The sequence below is a fragment of the Sus scrofa genome, chromosome 10, assembly GCF_054392235.1.
Source record: "Sus scrofa isolate SSC_HxYL_T2T_F1_AM1 chromosome 10, Sscrofa_HxYL_maternal_Yorkshire_Landrace_v2.0, whole genome shotgun sequence".
Lineage (NCBI taxonomy): Eukaryota > Metazoa > Chordata > Mammalia > Artiodactyla > Suidae > Sus > Sus scrofa.
In genome coordinates, this window is record NC_139392.1 from 70,745,895 (window position 1) to 70,764,817 (window position 18,923).

The following is an 18,923-nucleotide window of genomic DNA, read 5'->3' on the forward strand; positions in this document are numbered from 1 at the left end:
GGACCTTTGAAGTCTTTATGAGTGCTTGCAAGGGGCATAGGCTTTTTCCAACATACATCATGAGGAGTTCCCATCGTGGCTCAGCGGAAATGGACCCGACTAGTATCCATGAGGATTTGGGTTCAATGTCTGGCCTTGCTCAGTGGGTTAAGGATCTGGCATTGCTGTGGGTTGTGGTGTAAGTCACAGATGCAGCTCAGATCCCATGTTGCTGTGGCTATGGCATAGGCCAGTGGCTACAGCTCCGATTTGACCCATAGCCTGGGAACTTCCATATGCTAGGGGTGCAGCCCTAAAAAGACCAAAAGAAAAAAAATAATAACACACATCATGAGATTGAGAAACTCTGCAGTCCCCAGGGCTTTGTCTTTGAAGCTACAGCTGTGGAGGATGGAGAACTGGCCCCTGTCATGGGGACCTCACAAAGAAATGGAAACTCCTGGGTTGAGTGAACAGATTGTATCGGGACAGGTGGTATGATTTCTCTTTCTGGAAGGTCAGTGTGAGAACAGCACCCCTTTGGAATGAGAGACGAGTGAGCCATCCTCACAGCCTAGCACGTTCCCCCTGTCACCTGCCACTTCTCTTGCCCTTCATCTGTTCCTTCCTTCCCCAAGCATGTATTCAGGGCCTCTCATATGCGGGGTGTTGTGCTGAGAAATGATGGTACAAAGATGCAAGCAGAGTGTTCTCTGCCTTCAAGGACCTGACAGTTTGTGAGGGAACCTAGTGCAGAAACAGTGTAGAGTGCTCCAGTGGGAGTGTTCAAAAGGTATTTTGCAGAAAGAGACTTGTGGACAAGGACAAGGAGAATAGACCAGAGGTTGCCAAGGGGGAGGGAGTCGGGAGAAGGATGGGGTGGGAGACTGGGTTAGCCAATGTAAGCTCTTCTACACAGGAGATAATCTACAAGATCCTACTCTATAGCATAGCGGTCTCTTTAATGTCCTGTGATAACCCTTAGTGCAAAAGAATATTTAAAAAAGAATATGCATGCGTGTGTGTGTGTGCGTGTGTATCACTGAATCCCTTTGCTCTACAGCAGAAGTTAATGTTGTAAATCAACTATACTTCAAAGAAAAACAAAGACCAACCATAGGTGTTTTACCCAAAGAAGGATTTATTTGCTTCTACTTGGAGGAGAGTCAAAAAACGGTTCACAGAGGACAAAACCCTTCACCTGGGGCTGAAGGGTGAGGGCTCCTCAGGGCCCGCTGTGAGTTCGGGAGATTCAAATTCTGTCCCCATCACCTGCCCGAGAACTCTTCAAGGCATCCCCTGTCTCCTGCTTGCCCCTTGGCTCTTTCACCGCTATTTCGTGCAGCCACTGCAGGGTAAGGGTTCCGTTTCCTTCTGCTTGGAAGTGAGGGAAACACATTTGTGGGGGAAAATTTTTTTAAAAAATAGAGCACAAAGGTTTTATTAAGCTGGAATTTCTTTAATTGATTTTGATTAGTCTCAATGTATTGTCTAATGTTTATCCTTGTAAAATAGTCCAACTCTGCACATATTAATTTTAAAAAGTTGGAGTTCCCATTGTGTCTCAGCGGGTTAAGGACCCAACATAGTCTCCGTTGAGGATGCAGATTCGATCTCTAGCCTTGCTCAGTGGGTTAAGGATCTGGTATTGACACACCTGTGGCATATGTCGCAGATGCAATTCAGATCTGGTGTTGCTGTGGCTGTGGGGTAAGCTGGCAGCTGCAGCTCTGATTTGGCCCCTAGCCTGGGAACTTCCATATGCCGTGCGTGTGGACCTAAAAAGAAGAAGAAAAAGCAACCCCCCCCACCCCCCGCCATTCCCCAGGGATAGCACTGCTAACAGTTTGATGGGTATCTTCCTGGATTTCTAATTTACTTGTTTTGGGGGGTGGGTGCTGTATCCACAGCATATGGAAGTTCCTGGGCCAGAGATTGAATCTGAGCCGCAGCTACAGCAATGCTGGATCCTTTAACCCACTTTACCGAGCCAGGGATCAAACCCACACCTCCACAGCAACCTAGGCGGCTGCAGTTGAGTTCTTAATACACTGTGCCACAGTGGGAACTCCTATTTTACATTGAAATCTACAACCACAATATTTAAAAAAAAAAAATCCATTGCTTTTCTCTCTCACCCCTCTTTCCAGCTCTCTGCATCATGAAAATTCTTAAAACTATTTTTTTGGAGAAAATCTAATTATATTCTTCAGAGAAGATGGCTGTAACAATATATAGATATTATTTTGAGTCAATAGAAAAATGAATACAGGCCAACATTCACCTTCTCCAAGAAGCTTTCTTGGATTAACTCTGCTTTGATGTTTTTCAGTCCTCTCCTCTGAATCATCCAGCGTTTTTTCCACATTGGTTCTGTATGATATTTGGCTTCTGCCATAAACATATCCTTTGGTCTTAGACTCAAGTCCTTTTGGTTGCAAAGAACAAAGACATGCTTTTTCTAAGAATACACATGTCCTAGAGAGGGGAGCAGCTCGGGGACTGGTCTCTCTTGGTGTGCTTGCCTCTCCCCATTGATCTGGCCCAGTCTTCTGCTCTCTTGATTGGCCTCCTTGCTCTGCTCCCTTCTCTCCCCTCATCCTCTGCCATCCATTTGTTCATTCATTCAGCCTGAGTTACTGAATTAGGCAGCCTGCTAGGAATGGTTCTGGACACACATACAGTTAGAGTGGCTCTGATCCTGACCCAAAATCTTGGCCATCTTTAACTTCTCTTGTCAAATTCTCCATTGTGCTTTTTTTAGTTCAGATTCTTTTTTTTTTTTTTTTTTTTTTTTTGTCTTTTCTAGAGCCGCTCCTGAGGTATATGGAGATTCTCAGGCTAGGGGTCTAATTAGAGCCATAGCTACTGGCCTACACAAGAGCCACAGCAAAGCAGGATCCGAGCTGCGTCTGCAACCTACACCACAGCTCATGGCAACACCGGATCCTCGACCCACTGAGTAGGGCCAGGGATTGAACCCGCAACCTCACGGTTCCTAGTACAGCCTGGCATAACCTGGGCCCATCACTTTCTCATCCTTAAGAATCTGAACTAGGAGCTCCCGTCGTGGCGCAGTGGTTAATGAATCTGACTAAGAACCATGAGGTTGCAGGTTTGATCTCTGGCCTTGCTCGGTGAGTTAAGGATCCAGCGTTGCCATGAGCTGTGGTGTATGTACGTCACAGACTCGGCTCAGATCCCTTGTTGCTGTGGTTCTGCCATAGGCCAGCAGCTGCAGCTCCAATTCCACCCCTAGCCTGGAAACCTCCATATGCTGCAGGAGCGGCCCAGAAAAGGCAAAAAGCCAAAAAAAAAAAAAAAAATGTGAAGAGATCTTAGGAAGCAGAGGAACATTAGAGGTAAGAAGTATTGAAGTGAGTGTCTGCTTTAAATTTCCATACATGGGAGTTCCCATTGTGGCTCAATGGAAAGAAACCTGACTAGCATCCATGAGGATGTGGGTTGGATCCCTGTCTTGCTCGGTGGGTCGGGGATCTGGCATTGCTGTGAGCTGGGTGTAGGTCACAGACTTGACTCATATCCCAAGTTGCTGTGGCTGTGGCCTAGGCCTGCAGCTACAGCTCCAATTCAAACCCTAGCCTGAGAATTTCCATATGCCACTGTACGGCCTTAAAAAGCAATGAATAAATAAGTAAATTCCCACACATGGAACTAAAAAGTGAGTGTTTAAAATGGAATGTCTATTACATTTCCATTTAGAGTGGATAAGCAATGAGGTCCTGCTGTACAGCACAGGGAACTGTATCCAATCTCTTGGGATAGACCATGATGGAAGATAGTATGAGAAAAAGAATGTGGCGTTCCTGTTGTAGCTCAGTGGAAACAAATCTGACTAGCATCCATGAGGATGCAGGTTCGATCCCTGGCCTCACTTAGTGGGTTAAGGATCTAGCATTGCTGGGACTCGAGTAAGTCACAGACATGATGTGGATCTGGCATTGCTGTGGCTGTGGTGTAGGCCAGTAGCTACAGCTCTGATTTGATGCCTAGCTGGGGAACCTCCATATGCTGTGGGCACAGCCTTAAAGAGACAATAACAGATGCTCAGAGGCTTTCTGCCCCAACTTTCCCCACCTCAGTGAATGTGAGATTTGAGGTCAAATAGAGTAACAGCTCAAGGAACCGCCTGCCTGCTCATCCTGCAGTGGACAGGCAGCAGGTGCTAAGCCCCAGAGCCACCTCCAGACTCCCAGGTGCTTCCTCAGAACCGGGCAGCCTTGGGCCCCTTCTGCAAAGGGCCTTGGGAGAGAGGAGCCGAGACAGTGGCTTGGCTGGCCTCAGTCAGACAGCAGGCACGGGGGAGCCGCCTGAGGAAGCAGGCAGGTAGGGGGGTCCAGGGTGCAGGACTCCTCTCTTCACCTGCATTGCTCTCGAACCACTTGTTAGCCGAGGCCCTCACCCCTGCTCAGGCTCCTCTGTGGCTCCCGGAGGGCTCCTCTTCTTTTGGGTGAACCCCACTCCTGCCCTCCTTGCCCACCAGCACTTTCTCTCCTTTGCAAGTAGGCAAGTGACTCTGTTTAGAAAGCCCCTTTACACGTGTGTGTGTGTGTGTCCCAAATCCTTCATGGGCCAGGGGCGTGCTGACCCCAGCTGATTTTTGTAGCATCACCTTCCCCTATTTCCTTCCAGACCACACCAGATTCTTACCAGCATCCACCCTCCTTGCTTCTTCTTTTCCTGCCTGAAATGTCACGGACACCCCTACACCCACCGTCTGTCCCTATCCTCCTCATCTTCCTTCCTCTTCCCACAGCCCAAAAAGGAAGTTCTCCTAGCGTTTAGGTTATAGTTCTGACCTTAGATACATTTTGTTGGTCAGAGGTTTGTTTCCTCCATGGACTGTGAACATTTTCAGGGCAGGAACCCTACATTATGTGTTCATTGTCACACTGCGATGCCCAGCAACCTGCTGGCCACAGGTGCTCAAAAGTGGTTTTTCCAAGGCAGGATGTTCATGGGCACAGTTGTTGTTGTTTTGAATATCTGACATGCGTTGGGGCAGGTAGAGTTAACTGAACACGCTGATCCTGGTGACAAGTTTCTAATATCGCCTGGCGCCTGAGGTTCCTGACCAGCAAACTAAGAATAACGTTCATCTGTGTTTGCATAGCAACTCATGTGCAAGAACCAATAAATAATTCAAGTACCAGGAGAAAGTCTGGTTGGGAAGTTGGCAAAATGAATCCAGATTCCCTTTTCAAGCACTTTGAAGAAAAAGCGCTTCTCCAAGATAAAGACTGAGGGTCTGGGTGTTTGCTTTGATATAAGCAAAGGGGATTGGATCGTATCTCTTTCCCTTTAACTCTATATTATTCCAATGGTTCTACTTAACGGGAGTGAAATATTATGTAAATATTTTTTTGTGCTCCAATTAGCAGTAAAAACAACATGGACAGACCTGCTTTCTCTGTTTACTCTGAAGCATGTTCTGGAGTTGATTCGACTTCTCATAATGGATGTGCAAACACATGAAATGATCCCTTCCACCACTGCTCTGTTCCTTTAAGAGACCTCGGTTGTTAAGTTGGACGATCATTGAACCATATGAGGGTCAATAAAAGAATAAAAATTCACTGGTTAGTGATTCAAGCGCAAGGAACTTGATCCCTGTTGGGTATCTGTGTCCATATGCTGCTCACAGTCAGAAGGGGAGCGTCTGACCCCTGGGTGCTCGTCCTACCTCAGGATGGTTTCTGGAAAACTCATCAAGCTCCTCGTCTTTGAGCTGCTCGAGTTTGTGGCTTTCTGTGTCCCCACGCTTGTGATTATGGAACAGTTTGCCGCCGCCTTTCAAAACACAAGGCAGACACCCGAGAGAACGCATTACTGGCTGATTGTTTCTTGCTCCATTGCTTATGTAGCATTAGTGACTCTACTGATTTGGATTCCTGTGAAAGTTCTCTTGTTCAAGAAACGTCATCTTTACCACAAAATCAAAGGATGGTAAGTAAAAGAATTCTTTAGCAGGGAAACCCCTGAGATGTTTTCAGAGGGATTTGCGCTTATAGTCTGTGTAAGGAGGTTAGCTTAGCACAACTGTACATCAGGGGAGATTAATGTGACTTGGTCATCACTGTTCCTATGAATGTATTCATGTCATAGTATCTTCTATGTTTCTTTTTTCTTTGCCTGCGCCCTCTGCATGTGGACGTTCCCATGCCAGGGATGGAACCCGTGCCACAGTAGTGACCCCGGCCACAGCGGTGACAATGCTGGATCCTTATGCTGCCAAGCCACAAGGGAACTCCGGTATCCTCTATGTTCTTATAAGGCCATTTTTACCGACTGATAATAACAAGTTACCTGTGTTCGTAAGACTTAGTGTGAGTCCCTGATACCCTGAGTAGTAACTGTTCTGCCTCAGCACAGTAAGCCGCACAAGTTAATTTTCAGAAATCACAGTTGTGAGATTATAATACAGAATTCTTCTTTTGTGTAAAACTGAAAATAATATCTCTGTTCACCTGTTTATATTGTTTTGTCGTTCTAAGGCATCCTTGAACCATTAACCAGCTGAGAGTTTCAAGCAAACTGGTTCCTTTGCTTAGATTTTAAAAAATAATACTTTGCTAGATTGGTAAATTATATTACTCTGGTTGGGGGTGAGGGGTAAGTACATCAATAATAATATGGAAATATTTTAACTAAATCAAAATCTGTGGGTTGAACTCACAGTTTAGCTAATGACTATATCAAGCCACGTAAAGGTATTGAGACCAAATAATCTCTGATCCTAATATACATTTCCTTTTAGATCTTCAGAGCTGCTTTTTTATCCTTTGGGGTTTCTCTGTGTTCTCTGATTTGATTTACTTTTTTTTTGTCTTTTTGTCTTTTTCATTTTGAGGTTCCCAGGCTAGGAGTACAATTGGAGCTGTAGCCACTGGCCTACACCATAGCCACAGCCATGCAGGATCTGAGCCGTGTCTGCTACACCACAGCTCATGGCAATGCAGGATCCTTAACCTGTTGAGCGAGGCCAGGGATAGAACCTGCGTCCTCATAGATGCTAGTTGGGTTCGCTAACCGCTGAGCCACAAAGGGAACTCCTGTTTTTAAATTTAATTTAATTAATCACTTTATTTTCTTCAATATGTTAAATTTTTCTTTCCTACTGAGCTTTTATTTTAGAGTTGAATAGAGTGGACTGCATTGGCAAGGCGAGGAGGAGCTGGGAATTCTAACTTAAGCCCAGGCAGAAATGTAAAAATAATAGGTACAGGGATACAGTGAGAAGTGCTATTGGGAGGATGCAGCTGTGGGCGGGGGGGGGGGGGGGGTTACTGCTGAGGTATGGTGCTCAGGAAGTGCCCTTTACATGCTGATACCACAGGTGGGGGGGGTATTCAGTTCCCCAGGGCTGAGCTCCTGAGGGGTTTCCGGAAATGAACAATTTGGGTGGTACTTCTTTTATCACTGAGGTTTATGGCTTTTCTGATCCTTGATCCAAAACCTCAGGATTACCTAAGGTGTAGGTCTGGACTTGCCTCGGGCCCTCTGCTGCTCACCACCTCTGGAGTAGCTGTGACTTTTGAAGACTCCTGGTCAGGCTGGGGAGTTTGGAGGAAATGGGGGTAGGGTCCAAATGACTGCAGGAGTAAACTGGTGGGAAGCTGGCCTCTCCAACCCAGAAAGGCTCTCTTGGATATTTTTATGTTTTTATTTTTATTTTTTATTTTTATTTAGGGCCACACCCGCAGCATATGGAGGTTCCCAAGCTAGGGGTCAAATTAGAGCTATAGCTGCTAGCCTACAGCTGCCGGCCTACACCACAGCTACAGCAGCATCAGATCTGAGCCGCATATGCCACTTGCACTGCAGCTCACAGCAAGGCCAGATCCTTAACCCACTAAGTGGGGCCAGGGATCAAACCCCCAACCTCATGGTTCCTAGTCAGGTTCGGTTCAGCTGCGCCACGACAGAAACTCCATATTTTTATTTTTTTAATTTTTAAATTTTTTGTCTTGGGTATATGGAGGTTCCCAGGCCAGTGGTTGAATCAGAGCTGCAGCTCTGGTCCTACACCACAGCCACAGTGGCACCAGATCTGAACCACATCTGCCACTTGCATTGCAGCTTACGGCAAGGCCAGATCCTTAACCCACTAAGTGGGGCCAGGGATCGAACCAGCCTCCTCATGGAAATTAGTTGAGTTCGTTACCGCTGAGCCACAGGGGGAACCCCTGGATCTTTTTTTACATTGGCTCAAACCCCTAGGACTCTAGGTCTGAATATCATTCAGGCAGCAAACCTTTCCATATCACTTTTTCTTATTAATATTATTATTAAGCTGGAATTGCTTCTTTGCTAATCACTTATTATGTGCAATAACATTTATGTATGAATTTCATTTCATTCCATACAACCTCATGCTGCTGTCTTTTTTATGAGTTTATCATTATTATTCCCAAGATAAAACTGATGATTAGAGAGGTTAAGAAACTTAGTCATTGGACGAGTGAATAGAAGGGTGATACTTTGGATCTAGTCCATCTGAGCCCATAATTGAAACTTGTAACCATGACCCTTCTTTGAAGGACAAGGTCCTGGTTTCTGGGAGGAAATGAAAGTAGGGAAGGGAGCAGTCTTCCATTTCTACTCCCTGGTGTACATTTTTGGTTGGTTGGTTGGTTGATTGGTTTGGATGGGTATGTCTGGCTCAGCTCCTCCCCTTGGGCTGAGCTTCTTGGGCTGTTGTAACATTTGCATCCCCTCAGTGATTTCTTTTGGGAAATACTCTTCCAGACTTTTGTTTCTGTTTGTGGGTGTGACTGGCCATTGATGTTCTAAATAGTTTTAGACAGATAACTGGTTATCTGTAATTTCCATGAAACTGTGAAACTGTTCGCTCATGGCCTCATTCCTGAGCACTATCTTATTGTTATCTCCTAATGGCCTAGAAAAGAAGAAATTGTTACTGAGTACTATTCTAGGAGCTGTTTACATTCTCTACGGTTAAACGTTAAACGGTATGCCAATCCAGTGAGGTAGGTGCTAATGTTCTCGTTTTATAGATGAAGAAATGGAAACATGAAGAAGTGATTACCTCTGCCAGGTACCAAAAGCCCGTAACTGGTGGAGCTGAGATCTGTGAGCCCAGATTTGTCGGATGCTGTGCTATTTCTTTTATCTCGTGCAGCTTTTCCTTTATTCTTTCCAATTTTGAGTGCTGAGTATGTTTCAAGAAAATCACAGCTCTGGAGTTCCTGTCATAGCTCAGTGGAAAAGAATCTGACTAGTATCCATGAGGACGCAGGTTCAATCCCTGGCCTTGCTTAGTGGTTTAGGGATCTGGCATTGCTGTGAGCTATGGTGTAGGTCACAGACATGGCTTGGATTTGGTGTTGCCGTGGCTGTGGTGTAGGCCAGGGTGGACACACAGAGAGGTTCTCAAGTAGGCTCATCTACAATGTATCTGTGATGCTAAGGGGATGTATCTGGGACTGAGTTCATGTCCCAGCATTGACACTGACTGTGAGACCCTGTGTTGAGTTATTTAAATGCTTTGAGTTTCCATTTTCCTGTGAGCAAGACAGAGATAGCCTAGTTTCTTCATCACAGTATTTTAAGAAACTGAAGGAGGGAGTTCCCGTCATAGCTCAGTGGTTAACGAATCCGACTAGGAACCATGAGGTAGCGGGTTCTGTCCCTGGCCTTGCTCAGTGGGTTAAGGATCCGGCATTGCCGCGAGCTGTGGTGTAGGTTGCAGACGCGGCTCAGATCCCGAGTTGCTATGGCTCTGGCGTAGGCTGGCGGCTATAGCTCTGATTCGACCCCTCGCCTGGGAACCTCTATGCTGCGGGAGCGGCCCAAAGAAATAGCAAAAAAAAAAAAAAAAAAAAAAAGACCCCCCCCCCCAAAAAAAGAAACTGAATGAATAACATTATACACGTGTGTTGTGTCAGACACACCCTAAGGACAAGTGACTATCAGTGTTGTTACCTCAGGCTGAATTTAGTGTTTCCACTGAAAACAGGATCTGGTTTTATCTTCAGAATGACTCTGAGAAATGGGAGAGGTCACTATAAAACTCAAGAAAGTGGTAGATTAGAAGGGAGACTCTTTTTGCATCTGGAGAGTCTTGGAGTTCTTTTATCCTTTGACTGTAATGAGGGTCAATAAAGTGACAGCATGAAATATTTTGCCAAGTATTTTGCATATATACCTTTCGTACTTTTTTCATTTTCTCACTTGAGCAGCATGCCCGTGTTGTAAAGTTGACTGAGTAGACGTAATTCTCACTTTATAAGGGAGGAAACGATGTCCAGGAGCTTAAGACATACACACTAAATCAACAGGAGAGTCTGAACCTTAATCCAGTGTTCTTTTCTTTACTCTCGTTAAAACACTTCCTCATTCTTTTGGAATGATTATTCCATTTTAGGGATGCCTGTCGTATTTGATAATAGACCAGGGAGGTGGTTTGAGGAATGAAGTAAAGCTATAGATAGCCACAGCAACTTGTAGAAACCAGTAACAAAGAGGAACCCTTGCCTCTAGGGTATCCGTAAGTGTATGAAACCATTGCGCTACAAACCGAGCTGGAAACTGGAGCAGATGTTCACAGAGAGGCTGACTTGGGGCAGAATGATCTTGGAGAATTTGTGGGGGTTGCCAGACGGCTGTGAGAGTCAAGGTTGTCTTTCAGGAATTCTCTTGAATTTTCCAGAGCCAGTTGCTTCAGCCCCTGACTCAGGAATCCTGGGCAGCTCCAAGTTAGAAAGACTCTAACATTTTGGAACATTTGACCGTGTTTAAATCCTTAAGATATTCCACAAGACATGCTGGTTTGTGGTTGTGGTTGTTATTATTATTGTTGTTTTGGGCCATGCCTGAGGTGTGTGGAAGCGTGCCAAAAGACGTGTTTGATCCTGGGCCAGGGATCAAACCTGCACCACAGCAGTGACACCCCTAGATCCTCAACCCACTGCACCTCCACGGAACTCCAAGATCAGCTGGTGACTTGTTTTAGGTGGCAGCAGCAGCGGTAATAGTCAGAGGTTTTGTCACAGCGAAATAAGAGCAAAGATGTATTCAACAATGCCTATGTACCAAAAAGAGTTGCAAACACATTGCCTGTATGATTTTAGTTAATCCTCCCATTTTTTAATGAGGAAGAACACTTACAGGGCCCACTTTACAAATGAGGGTTGGAGCACAGAGGTTAAAAGACCGCCCAGCCAGGGGGTAGGGAGCCAAGACCAACCCCAGCGTGCCTATGGTCTGAGCATCTAGCTGGTCCACAGCAACATGCGCAAGTGATTGGCTAAGCTGAGGACAGAGACCTCTCTCTTTCCAGCACCTCTGAGCAGGTCATCAGTGAGTTACCAAAAAGTAGACACTGCTGCTTAACAGTGTCTTGTTCCCAGAGGACCCCCCATTTCCGTCCGTCTGTCTGTCATCTAAAACACTCAGGATCAATGGTTTTCTCATCCTTGACTGCAAGCTTTCTCTTCTTACCCCATCATCTCCGGTCAGTCAGCATGAATGGATTCCTTTTGCTTTTCTCCTCCAGCCTCTGCAGTAAGTCACCGGATGCTAGTAATTCTTCCTTTTTCATCTCTATTCGCATCAGCACCTTGTTCTCCATGGCTACTTTCCTTGCCCCAGTCAGGCACTCATTTCTAGGGCTACCATATGCTTGAGGTTCTGGTGTGGTTCCCCAGTTTTTCATCTCTTCAGATCCAGTGTCGGATTGCTTGTTGGGGTCCTTTTTGTTCAAGGGAGTGCAAAGAGCATTTTATTTACAGATGTGGGGGCTCTGGCAACCTTCATGGCTGCGGTCCTTGCCTTTTGCTTCTTCTGTCCCCCTCATTCCCTCTCTGTTCTTGCTGACAGTGTAGTAAGCTTCTTCAAAAAAAGTTGTCTGCATGTCACTTCCATCTTTAAAACATTTCCGCTTCCCCTTGCTTATAGAATTCAGAGTTGGCATCATACCATAGACTTCTAAAGCTAGAAGGCACCTTGGGGTTCATCTATGACACTATTTCTCACAATACAGATAGTCTGCCTCCTATTTTAGAGGGAATCCATGATTTTTTGAATCACATTGCTGTACAGCAGAAACAAACACATTATGAATCAACTCTACCTCAAATTTTAAGAAAAAGAATTGTCTTCCTTATTGCCTTGTATTGAAATAAAATCTGCCACCATGTAGCTTCCTTCCCATCTTTGTAGACTTCATGTCCTCTGTCCCCACCCCTCTTATATGCCAGTGAATTTGGCCTTAGTCAGGAGCTCTACCCACCGCCCCCTGATTTCCCTTTTTTATTGCTTTTCAAGCATTCTTCTCAGTCCTCATAAGATAAACTGTCACTTATATCATCACAACTCCTCAAATGTGGTCTCTAGGGATGACTTTTTCTCTGAGCTCCTTGTGTCTGTATTAAAGCTTTAGAATATTTGAAGAGAGCTGCATCTCAAACACATCCCACCCCAGCCTGCTGTGTCTTCTCTAGTGTTCACGTCCTTTTCGATCAGTGTCTCAGTGCTTCTATATTTATAGTCGTCTTCAATTTCTCCCCTGTCCCTTCTTGTCACTTGCTTCTGTGTGTAAATGTGTGGGTGTAATCCTTTTCAATACTTGCTTAACATCCAATAATTTTAATTTTTCTCTGAGCTTTGATTTCCATTGCGAAATACCTTATAGAGTTCTGGTATTCCTTCCATCAAGCCCTCTTTAGCCATCAGTGGCTCTTGTCCTTTGATTTCTGGACCTTTTCCTCTTTTGGATGTCACCTTGGAGTCTGGCTGGCTGGTTAATCTCTGAATGTGGTCTCATTGATACCACAAATCTTGAGTTTATTACAAAGTACAATAAAGTAAAACACAGTAAAACAGGGTCTGCCTCAGTGTTGGTTTTAGCCAACATTTCTAATGAACTGCAGTCTTCCAAATTCTGATTGTGTCATTCAAAATGCTAGACATCCCACTTGATTTTGTGTCATCTGCAAATAAGACAAGCATATCTTGGTCATCTCTCAAGAGTTACTAAATGTGTTTGATGGCAGTTTTACTGGAAATCTTCCAGGTTAAATAGTCTAGTCTAATTTTTTTTTTTTTTTTTTTTTTTTAGAATAGCAATGGATTTATCTGTCTTCTATCCTAATGCTGAAGACACCTTGGGATTCATTTCTTTCCAGTTTCCATTTCCCAGTCCTTCTTATAATAAATGTTTATTGAATAGTCCTTGACTGCTTGGCAGATCTATCCACATGCAGACATCTGGTATACCCATCACCATATCCTAGGATTCAACCTGGCATTGAGACCATCCAATCTCTGACTTCTATTTACTTTCCCAAACTACCTCCCTACATAGACTCTTCATTCTAACCATTTATTATTTCTAGGCTACTGTAGGGAACTACCTGCCTACATTTGGGTTTTTCTCCTTTTCAGGGACCTTGTCTACTGTGGACACTGCCCAATTACACATGAAAAAAATAGAAAGTAATATAGAACAATAGACTCTAAATCACTGAATAGTATTAAAATTTAGGGTTTTGAGGGAGTTCCTGTCATGGCTCAGTGGAAGCAAATCTGACTAGGATCCATGAGGACACAGCTTCAATCCCTGGCCTCACTCAGTGGGTTAAGGATCTGGTGTTGCCATATGCTGTGGTGTAAGTCACAGATGATGCTGGGATTTGGCGTTGCTGTGGCTGTGGCATAGGCCAGTGACTACAGCTCTGATTCAATCCCTAGCTTGGGAACCTCCATATGCCATGGGTGTAGCCCTAAAAAAAAAAAAAAAAAAAAAAAAAAAAAAAAAAAAAAGGAAAAGAAATTTAGAGGTTTGACAATAGGAAAGGTGACCTTTTTTGACTCATCTTCCCTAATTCCCCATCCTGTCCCTTCTGCTTATCTACTCAGCAGGTGCTAAGTATGTGGGGTTTGCAGATGCAGGTTTGTTAAGATAGCACTGTGCTTTGAAGTAGTCAGAGAAAAGCTGGATTTGGGCTGAACGTGGAAAGATGGGAATGAGAAGATATTCCAGAGGGGGTGATGAGAATGAGTAAGGACCTGATACTAGGGATAAGCATGGATTCTTTAAGGGCTGGGAGAAGACCACCCTACAAAAGATGGAGGAGTAGAGAGAAATCATCTGGGCCCTGCTGCAGAGTAAGGAGGCATGCAAGTCAGAAAGACTGGATTAGAACACATCTTCCACCTTCTGCTGTGGGATCTGGGGAAAACTAATGAAGCCTTCTTCATGAGTTTCTTCATCTGTCAAAGAGAGATGGTAGCCTACTCAGAGGGTTGTTGTGGGGTTTGAGTCATGTCTGTGAAATGCTTTCCCAGAGTACGAGGCATGGAGTTTGAGCTCACAAGGGCTAGTGTAGAGTGGACGTGTTTCTGCCACATGTTGGAGAGTTAAGATCTGATTGTGGGGAGCCTTGAAAGACAGGCAGGCATCTTCAAATTTTCCTCTTTTATAAGGACACTGGTCATGTTGGATTAGGGTCAACCCTAATGACCTCATTTTAATTGATTACCTCTATAAAGACCCTCTTTCCAAATGCCGTCACATTCTACAGGATGGGGGGGGGGGTTGGGATGTCAACATGCCTCCTTTAGGGGACATAACTGAAACCAAAACAGTCTGCGCTATGGCCCCCCCAAATTCGCATTCTTCCCATATGTAAAATAGATTCACTCCATGGCAGCATCTCCCAAAAAAAATTTTTTTTTCCTCTTTATGGCCACACCTACGGCACATGGAAGTTCCCAGGCTAGGGGTGTGATCAGAGCCCAGCCGTGTCCTACACCACAGCCACAGCAACACTGGATCTGAGCTGCGTCTGAGACCTGTGCTGTAGCTTGCAGATCTCCAGCATTTTTAATCATTCCATCATCAACTTTGAGTCCAAAATCCCAGCTAAGCATCATTAACTCAAAGTCCCCAAACTCATCATCTAAACCATCCGTAGCAATTATGGATGAGAGTTGGGATATCATTTATCTGGGGGGCAGAATTCCCTCTCTGTTTGTAAAACTATAAAACCAGAAAACAATTTATTTGCTTGCAAAAGAGAATGGTGGGACTGGCATAGGATAGAAGTTCTCGTGCCAAAGGGGAGACATTGGAAGAGAAAGAGTCATGGGTCCCGAGCAAGTCTGAAACCCAGCAAGACAAACGTCATTACATTTGGAAGCTTGAGAATAAACCTCTGTGTCTGGATACTCTGTCCTCTGGGCTCATCAGGGTGGGGACCCTGTTCCCTTGGTCACTGTCAGGAGTCCTGCCCTTCCAGATCTAGGAGGGAACCCCTGGACCCCTGGTGGCAGGGCAGCTTCCCTGGCCTCTGAAGCATCATCTGAGTCATTCTTCCCTTTTCTTGAAGGATAGTACATATTTATAGCCAGATAACTCTGTAGTAGCCTGTTTCCTGCCTCGTGTGTCCCAGAAGGCTATCAGCCTTGCTTCATTTTGTCCCATCTCTGTCCTTGTTCAGAGCAAGCTGTCGGTGATTCTGCTGAGGTTTGGTTGGACTCCCAAGCCACACCCTCAGTATTTTCTACAGAACAGTGCTCTCTCACTGTTTCTACAGAACAGTGCTCTCTCACTGTTTGCAGTATGGAGAGTTTTCTGAATCTTCAAGTTCTGGCTCCTTTTTTTTTAGGGCCATACCCACGACATATGGAGGTTCCCAGGCTAGGGGTCCAATCAGAGCTATAGTTCCCAGCCTACGCCACAGCTACGACATTGCTAGATCTGAGCCGCATCTGCAACCCACACCACAGCTCAGGGCAACGCCAGAACCTTAACCCACTGTGTGAGGCCAGGGATCAAACCTGCAACCTCATGGTTCCTAGTCGGGTTCATTTCCCCCTGAGCCACAACGGGAACTCCTGGCTCCTTTTTCTTCAACAGTTCCTTCTTCAGTTTCTCTCTCTCCTGTTGCCTTTTTCTAGAGTCAGCAAGGAGTGCCTTGAGCACTTTGCTTGGCTATCTCCTCAGCTAAGTGTTTGCATTCATCACTTACACGTTCCACTCTACCCAACAGAACACGTTTCAGCCAGGTTCTTTGGCACTTTATCAAAAGGATCATCTTTCTTCCAATTTCCAACAACACAGTCTTCATTTCTAAGACTTCACCAGAAGCACTTTTATTTTCGGCCTCACCCACAGCATGCAGAAGTTCTGGGGCCAGAGATTGAACCTAAGCCACGGCAGTGACCCATGCCACAGCGGTGACAATGAGACCGCTAGACCACCAGGGAACTCCCCAGAAACACTTGTGACATTTCTCTTTCTAGCAACATTCTGTTCAGAACAATGTTAAATTCTTTAGGGCGATAGAGGCTTTCTGTACACGTCTCGCCCCAGAATCTCCTTTACTTTCTGTCTTTCGCCAACCAGTCTCTTCTGAGCATTCTCGTCTCTTTTTAACCTGTATCTTCAGACTCTCCCACACTCCATCCATTTACCCAATTCCAAAGTCACTTCCACATTTTGGGGTATTTGTTACAACAGTGTCTTACTTCCCTATAGCAAAATCTGTGTTAGTTTCCTAAGACGCCATAACAAAGTACTTGTAATTGAGTGGTTTAAACAACAGGCATGTATTATCTCAAGTTCTGGAAGCCAGAAGTTCAAGATCATGGTGTTGGCAGGTTTGGTTCTGGGGACTGGGAAGGAGAATCTGTTCAGCCCCCTTCCTTAGCTCCTGGTGGTTTGCTGGCATATGTTGGTGTTCCTAGGCTTCTAGATGTCTCACCCTGCTCTCTGACTTCATCTTTACATGATACCCTTCTGGGTTTCTTCACATTATCTTCCCTCTGGTCTCACTGGCTTGGTCCTGCCCTAAAGACCTAGCATTTTACCTCTGTAAAGACCCTATTTCCATGTAAGATTCCATTCCAAGGTACTAGGGGTTGGGATTCCAGCTTGTCTTTTAGGAAGGACACAACTCAACCTATAACACTCTTTCATAAATTACTAGCAGATGCTAGCATAAGTCAAGATTTTCAGATACAGGTTATTATTTCTTCTTCATTTTCTTTTTTTCTTTTTTTCTTTTTTGCTTTTTAGGGCCACATCCATGGCATATGGAGGTTCCCAGGCTAGAGATCAAATTGGCGCTACAGCTGCTGGCCTGTGCCACAACCGTAGCAGCACAGGATCTGGGCTGTGTCTGTGACCTATACCACAGCTCACAGCAATGCCAGATCCTTAACCCACTGAGTGAGGCCAGGGATCAAACCCGCAACCTCATGGTCATTAGTCGGATTCATTTCCGCTGTGCCACAGTGGGAACTTCTCCATCATTATTTCTGGTTCAGTAAAGCACTGATTTGTATTAGTATTCACTTCTTAACTCTTCCATTCATTCATTTCACATTTACTGACTTCCTACTATGTGCCAGACATTCTCCAGGATTATGGGGTTGAGATAGAACTTACATCTCTATTTTCACTAACCTCTAGTTGAAAGCTGGCATTTCTCTTCATTATGAATTTTTTTCCCTTTTTTCAGCCAACCTGGAGGCATATGGAAATTCCCAGGCCAGAGACTGAATCTGAGCCAGAGCTTCAACCTACACCACAGCTGCAGCAATGCTGGGTCCTTAACCCACTGCACTGTGCCAGGGATTGAACCTGCACCTCCACAGAGACAAGCCAGTCATTAACCCCCTGCACCACAGCAGGAACTGCTCTCTTCATTATGAATGCTGGTAACAAACCACAGCAATACTAGCAGGACCTGTAACTTTATTGTCTAGCTTTTTTTCTATCACATTACCATTTTTGCTGATACTTCAGGTTATGGTATATGATCTTCACTCCCTTGAAACTATGAGTGACTGCAGTTTCCACTAGAACTTGAGTCCTCCAAAGAAAATAAGACCCAGGGTGTTCTTAGATAGGCATATATATTGCTAAATCAAAAATTTAAAAGATGGTGGATAATTGTATTTCAATGTAATTGCTTTGTTTTATAAGTCTACATATTTTATGCATTTAAAAAATTCTATTCTGAGAAGGATCCATAGGCTTTACCAGATCCTTGGCAAGTTTATTGTACAAAAAAGGTTTAGAAACAACTTTTTTTTCTTTTCAGGGCTGCACCCACGTCATATGGAAATTCCCAGACGAGGGGTTTTGAATCAGAGCTACAGCGGCCAGCCTACACCACAGCCACAACAACACAGGGTCTGAGCCACATCTGTGCCTTACACCACAGCACAAGGCAATGCCAGATCCTTAACCCACTGAGTGAGGCTGGGAATCAAACCTGAGTCCTCATGGATACTAGTTGGATTTGTTATCACTGAGCCACAATGGGAACTCCTAGAACTATTCTAAATGCTGGAGACAGAGTAATAAACAACTCAGATAAGGTACCTACTCCCGTGGAACTTACCTTGGGGATAGGTACACAGGAGCCAAACATGGAAGATCCAGGATCTAGATCTAGATCTAGAATCTAGGACCTCCTGACAAAAAGGAATAGCCAGCGTTAAGGCTCAAAGGTGGGACACACTTGGTGTGATCACAAAATAACCAAAGGGTGAAGTGGGTGTTGCAGAGGAGGCAGGCTATTCTAGGTGAAGCGAGTAGGAGAAAGAAGAGAAACCACATCATATAGGACATGTAGGTGATGGTGATAAGTTTCAATTTTATTCTGATGACATTGCTTGTCCACTGGAGATGTGTGTGTTTTTGTTTTTTTTTTTTTTAATCTCTGAACTACACAAAGAAGTGTATTTTGTGGTAAAATATACTTAGCATAAAATTTGCCATCTTAAGCGTTTTGAAGTCTGCAGATTAACAGTGTTGTGCTACCATTGCCAATTTCCATCCACAGAATCCTCTTTGGCATCCATGTGGTATTCAAGTCCAGAGTTCAGGATAGAGGCCAGTGTGACCTGTTATAATATAGTTGGGAGTCATGGGCAAGTGGATGGGA

General features: G+C 44.7%; 1 protein-coding gene across 7 annotated transcripts in view; it reads left to right on the plus strand.

The window, feature by feature from the left end:
* TMEM236 (transmembrane protein 236) overlaps positions 1 to 18,923 on the plus strand; it is a 65,743-nt gene that overhangs the window by 20,718 nt on the left and 26,102 nt on the right. For 2 of the 7 annotated variants that reach the window (XM_084980204.1, XM_021064814.2), the window contains one exon: positions 5,426 to 5,946. The exons of 1 other annotated variant lie outside the window; for it this stretch is intronic. In XM_084980204.1, the coding sequence (XP_084836330.1) occupies positions 5,690 to 5,946 (257 nt within the window). In that variant the 5' untranslated portion in view covers positions 5,426 to 5,689. Of the gene's footprint in view, positions 1 to 5,113; positions 5,947 to 8,718; positions 8,991 to 18,923 lie in introns of those variants that run through there. 4 more of the 7 variants (XM_084980203.1, XM_003130725.6, XM_084980206.1 and 1 more) reach the window with 4 other exon arrangements.